This window comes from Centruroides sculpturatus, unplaced genomic scaffold, assembly GCF_000671375.1.
Source record: "Centruroides sculpturatus isolate CEXI.00-Female unplaced genomic scaffold, Cexi_2.0 scaffold84, whole genome shotgun sequence".
Lineage (NCBI taxonomy): Eukaryota > Metazoa > Arthropoda > Arachnida > Scorpiones > Buthidae > Centruroides > Centruroides sculpturatus.
The window spans coordinates 976752-982751 of record NW_019384316.1 but is presented as its reverse complement, the minus strand read 5'-3'; the positions used below and the strand labels follow the sequence as shown (position 1 = coordinate 982751).

At 35.6% G+C, this 6000-nt stretch overlaps 2 protein-coding genes across 2 annotated transcripts in view; both read right to left on the bottom strand.

The window, feature by feature from the left end:
* Positions 1 to 6000, bottom strand: part of LOC111623380 (protein O-glucosyltransferase 1-like) — a 98294-nt gene that overhangs the window by 59997 nt on the left and 32297 nt on the right. The window lies entirely within an intron of this gene.
* On the bottom strand, positions 1467 to 3079 carry LOC111623578. Its single transcript, XM_023366208.1, has 4 exons — positions 2927 to 3079; positions 2659 to 2845; positions 2444 to 2579; positions 1467 to 1617 (listed from the first exon to the last, which is right to left on the bottom strand). The coding sequence occupies exons 1-4, from the start codon at positions 3000 to 3002 to the stop codon at positions 1519 to 1521; spliced, it is 498 nt and encodes a 165-aa protein (XP_023221976.1). The 5' UTR covers positions 3003 to 3079; the 3' UTR covers positions 1467 to 1518.

Genomic DNA, 6000 nt, shown 5'->3' with positions numbered 1-6000 from the left:
TATTATTACAATTTTGTACATATAAAAGTTCGATTATAATTAGAAATGTGCACTAGTCATCACATTCCAATCCTATCTTCTATTTCAATTTTCATTGTCTCTGTAAATCCCCGAATACAAGATTTTAGAGGTCCAGTACCGCTAGTCATAAATTTCGGAAAGGAGTTCAGTGCCAATTAAAAGTTCGCACTAAGCACTATCTGCAAGTCGTACGTTCAATTGCACATGTCCTTGTCTCCTATGGATACCAAAATCTATATGTTTATGTATTAGCGTATTAATATTTTCAGTTTTCTCTGCATTTTGTAGCACTTCTGTATTTATTGAGTGGTATCAATCCATTTCAGTATAATACGGGAACAGTCCACTATTTTCCTGTTTTCAAGATTACTCTATGCATTTATACTTTTCGTCGTCAGGTTGACTCATACCAAAATTACAAAATAAATTCTGATTATTATCTATCCAAAAAACATAATCAATATGTTTAATATTTAATCATCATCTCAATATTCACCAAAATATTACCAAATTCATTTAATTAATATCTATATATTTCTTACAATACCTACTAATAATTCTTCAAACATACCCTTATTGTAAAATAAAATATCAGTACATACAACGTTAAGTACATAGTAAAGTATACTCATTAAAGTTTAAATGAAACTAATAAACTTATAATACTCTTAGTTACGTATAATCTGATTTGTAATCTTATAGATGCTATCTGCTAGTTTATTAAAGGCATTGTAAATGTCCTGATTAGCCCATATATCAGAAAGTTTGCATGGCCAGTTAATGCCTTGTTCGTCCATAAAGATCCTCATTTCCAATCTCTCTCTGCAGAACATAACACAGTCGTAGAAATAGTGTTCTGAACCGTCAGTTATATGACAAGTAGGACAAGTATCGTCATTTCTAGATGTAAATCGAGTTAAATATGAGGCAAATTTTCCATGGTTGGTAAATATTTGACTTGTGATGTGACTAGGATAAAAATACTTAATTGAATAAAAGTGTTTCAAATCTGGAATAAATTTATAGGTGATATGGGAACTGTTTTGATCCCATTGTTGCTGCCATATCTTTATAGTCTCTTCCCAAATTATTGCCTGCCCTAGACCATCACTGACGCTCATTTGACTGATTGCCCCTGGATATCGTCTTCTTACAGAAACACAGCTTCCCTATCATCAAATGTCACGGCACGCCACTGACTTTTATATATGTTAAATTACATTTTTAGAATTAAACGTTTTTTTTGGTACATTATGTGTATGTATTATTAACTATGTCCAACTATAAATTCACATTAAAAAAATAAATGGTGCCCGCCGTCCGACCGCTATTCTAAAATGTGCTCTTAGGTACAAAAAGGTCGTGGACCCCTGCTCTAATGTATCAAGAAATATATAATTTATAAGCGTACTGGTTTTTTACAGTAAACAATACAATGAAAACAATTTCTATACTTAAAATTTTATTTTGTACAGCAGAAGATCTCGTACAGATATTTTATTTCGATACTGGAACATTGTCAGCTTTCACGCACCCCAATAAATTTCCTTTAGGATCGAATGCTTGCACTGTTATTGTTACCTTCGCATCAGGTAACTGAAAAATAACATTATATCATCAGCATTTTTGATGTTTCACAACTAACCATATTAGTGATACAGTATTATATGTATAAAATTGGAATAGAATTAAAGGGAAGTATTAAATACACTATTCTAAGTAACGGACAAATTTCGAATTTTAAGCCATAAATCTAAACTTTTTCATTAATACATATGATAGGATAAGACAACGTAACACATGGGCAATCTTCAAAAGTTAATGCCACCCGGGAGGACTTTACACAAGAAACTGGCCCTTCATAAAGAAAATCCGGTAAATCCATCTTAGCCAGTCTGTCGGTCATGTGTAAACCTATTGAATTCAATGATTTTACAGTTGACCCTCCTATAACACTGTTGATAATTCCGTGTTATATGAATTCCGTGTTGTACGAGTCACTTAGATTTTACATATACGAGTGCCGGGCTGTGAACGGCTCATGTATTTGTAAAATCTAAGTGACTCGTACAACATGGAATTCATATAACACGGAATTATCAACAATGTTATAGGGGGGTCGACTGTATTTAACTAAAAGTTTTAAGATTTTCCTGTTAATTTTGAATCAGTTCTTTAAGATTTATATTATTAAATTTGTGCCCACTACTAGCCGAGTGGATTAAAAAAAAACCACTGAATACTAGTAGTTGTGGTCCTGGGTTCACTCATGTTCAACTGCTAATTAAGTGGAGTTTTCCAAGTTTTCTTTATTAGTAACACCTAAATAAGGGCCAATTTCCCATAAAAGACCACCCGAATGTCATCCCTCAGTTGATCGCGAATAAAAACTAAACTAAATTAAACCTTAAAATATAATTACCAGTGGCACACTTGGGGTCTCAACTACAAGACGTCGAACCTGTACATTTCCAGGTTTGATAGGACACTGTTTACAAGGTTGGCCATTAATTAAGCAATCAACAGAACCTTCTTTTACTATTTTACAAACATCGAAACTGTTTAAAAGTAAAAAAAAAAATTATATTAAAAATTGATTTTATCGAAAATTTATTGATGAAATAAAGCAATACACACCAGAATTTTTCATAATTCGAGCAAGAAAGTGTGAAAAGTATATACGTAACACTGACTTCTACTTTGGTGCCTTCTTGAACATTCATTAAAGATTTGGCATCGAAATTTATAGTTACATTATTTCCAATTTTTATGGGTAAGTGATCGACACTTAAATGACTTATGGAGAAATTCTGTGCTGCTGAAGCTACAATAGCATTTCTTGATTATTATTGAAATCAAATGTAAAAAAAAAATAATTAAAAATAAAGGAGAATTCGATACTTACAGCAGTTGTGTGTGACAATATTTTCTGCAAGAGCTACAGTCAGAAAAGCTAACTGTATTATAACAAATCTTATCATTCTTACCTTCTAACAGTAACTGTGAATACTGTATTATCAATTAATGTCTACCCAACTTCTAGCAGATACTTTCACGTATCAGCTTCTTTTATATATTTTTATTCTGTAAAAATCAACATTTGGTGTCAATTTTAACAGATGTTTTTATGACGTTTCGTTTGNGTGTATTAGCATTCGACGTCGTTAATTTTAGTTTCTACTTGGAGTTAATACTTTCCAGTTAAATTATATGCAATTTTAAAGAACTGTATCGTCTTCCGAAGCCATTAGCTATGTATTTATGTAAAGAATTATGAGATAATATAGAGACGAAAGCGTTAAGGAAGAACAGACGGACTGACGACAGTGGTACTTTATTCTTCTTTATTCCGTAAAATTATGAAAATCTTATACTTTAATCTACATTTTACTCTTAAATAGTTTCAAATTTAATTTTTCATTTTTTAGATAAATTCATAAAATGACGATNGATGGCGACCGGAACTGCTGTCTTTGGGTTTCTATATTTGGACGCGAATATCTGGAAAAGGGTAGCATGTCGGACTTTTTATTCTTTATCGATGAATATCGTTAGCTTGTCTGATCACTGTACTGAACCGTCGATAGGTTTAGTGGAACACGCAACGTGACTCCGCTCACTAGTGCCTTAATTAACTATGCAGAGGCACGGTGTCCAGGACAAAGTCGGTCCTAAAATATTAAAAATTAGCCAGTGTTATAATTTTATTTTCGAATTTTAAACTTTTATGCCGTTGGGGACGATTTCGTAATGGTTTTAATCAAAGATTAAACAAATAGCCACCCTTTCTATCATATTTTTTGGGGGTACACGAAAAACAAGTTATAGTACTGGGTCTCAGAATAATTGTAATAAATGCTTTTGAGGCACCCGTAACTGTGAGGCCCGGACCAAATGATACTCCTGGCCTCTTCTCTGATAGGGTCCGATTATATATCTCAAGAGATATATTTAATTTCTCCTGAAATTAAAGATGTATATATCAGTATTTTATCTATAGGTGTTGTAATCTTAAAGTTAAGATTTTAAATTAATAATAGCTTAACTTGAAAAACATCTTGTTCATAAAGATGATAACATTTTCTAAAAAGTTATTTTGTTCTACAACTATAGCCTTATTTAATTATTTTCGTAGCTTTAAACGTTCACCAGTGGCCAAGTGGTCTTCGTACCCCGAACACTGAGAGTTCGGTTGTAGGTTCGCGCCTCGCTCGGACAGGCTGGCCACGTGGAGTTCTCCGGGTTTTCTCCACGTCTGTAACGCATAAATAGGGACCAGTTTCCCTTAAAAAGGCCTCCCGGAAAGCATTGCTCCCGGCAGATCGCCGAGTGTTGTATTGCCATAATCAAACAAACGTTATGATTAAATGCAGTTTGTGTTTGTTTGCTTTAAGTTATGTCAATGCAACACTTAGGCGATCTGCCTAGGAAAAATTCCTTCCGGGAGGTCTTTTTAAAGGTAACTGACCCTTATTTAGACGTGGAGAAAACTCCAGTTGGCCAGCCCGTTCTGGCGAGGCGCGAACCCACAGCCGAACTCCCAGTGTTCAGGGAATAGAACCTCTTGGCCACTGAATTCCGGTGTTTATAATGTTTATACAGTAACTTGATGAACTGATATCGGGAGCGTGGAAAGCAAGGAATCCGTTGAAACTTGTACAGGATGATATGTGCTCGCGGTACACGAAAATAGTGATAGAACACGTGTCACGGTTACGCTAATCGTAACTGTGACACGTGTTCTATCGAGTTACGATACGAGTTACACGTCACTAACTCGTATCGTAACTCGAAAATTTACCGGGAGTTCACGATGCCACGAGATTCTGTGTGGCGGGAAAAACCGTAAGGTGGTGTAGAACGAATAACAAAAAGATATCGGTGTTTTAACAATGAGAAGCGGGCGAGCCAATATCCACGAGACACGTTGGAACCTATTTGGGAAAAAGTGTAACTCATGGGTATTGTTTTAATGCCCATATATTCTAGTTTAATTACACATTTGAATACTTTTAGAATATAATTTTGGCCAACGTATTCTACTAAACTTCCATTTCCGCTACTGTATTTGGTTTCGATGACAAAATGTAACTTTTTCAAAAAGTGGGAGTCTTGAAATTTCCACGTGGTATTTCAGGATTTTCCAAAAATCACATTTGGGAAACTGTTTAATTAAAACCAAGGACTATATGGGTCGGGACACGATCCCCTAATCTTTTGCGGCAGCTGCCATTTTGGGGCTTATCGATAGAGTATACCTCCACACGTGTGAGTCGGCTATATTTAAATGCTCAAAACGTGAAAGAACGGGTTATTGTGTGGCGCTAAATTGTAAAAATAAATCTTCGGATGTTATATTATTTAGATTTCCTGCATATAATGGGTGCAGAACTGCAAACGAGATAAATGACAGTGAACTGAACATTCTAAACTGAGCACAATTATAAATGTGAATGACACTGTTCGGACCTTAACAGAGCCATAGAGCATGTCCATAGGAGCAAAAAACTCAAAGGAACCATACCTCTACATGTGACCCTTTGCGAGATATAGACCCCAGAATTCAGCCCCACGCGACCGCGCGCTCCGCTTAGACTATCGCGTTTAATTATTTAGTCCATGCGACTACGCCGGCTTCGAGTAGCCCACTTGACTGTTCATGGGATTCTTCATGTTATATAGTTTTAGGAGGTGGAGCGAGCGCTACCTGGGTGCCTAGGTGCGAGCGATAGCGAGCACCGAAGTGCATGACTACATGCATGTACAGTGGAGCAAGAAGCATATAACTTAACTTTCTTGTAGCTTGACGTCCACAAGCAAGATGGCGACCGGAACTGCTGTCTTTGGGTTTCTATATTTGGACGCGAATATCTGGAAAAGGGTAGCATGTCGGACTTTTTATTCTTTATCGATGAATATCGTTAGCTTGTCTGATCACTGTACTGAACCGTCGATAGGTTTAGTGGAACACGCAACGTG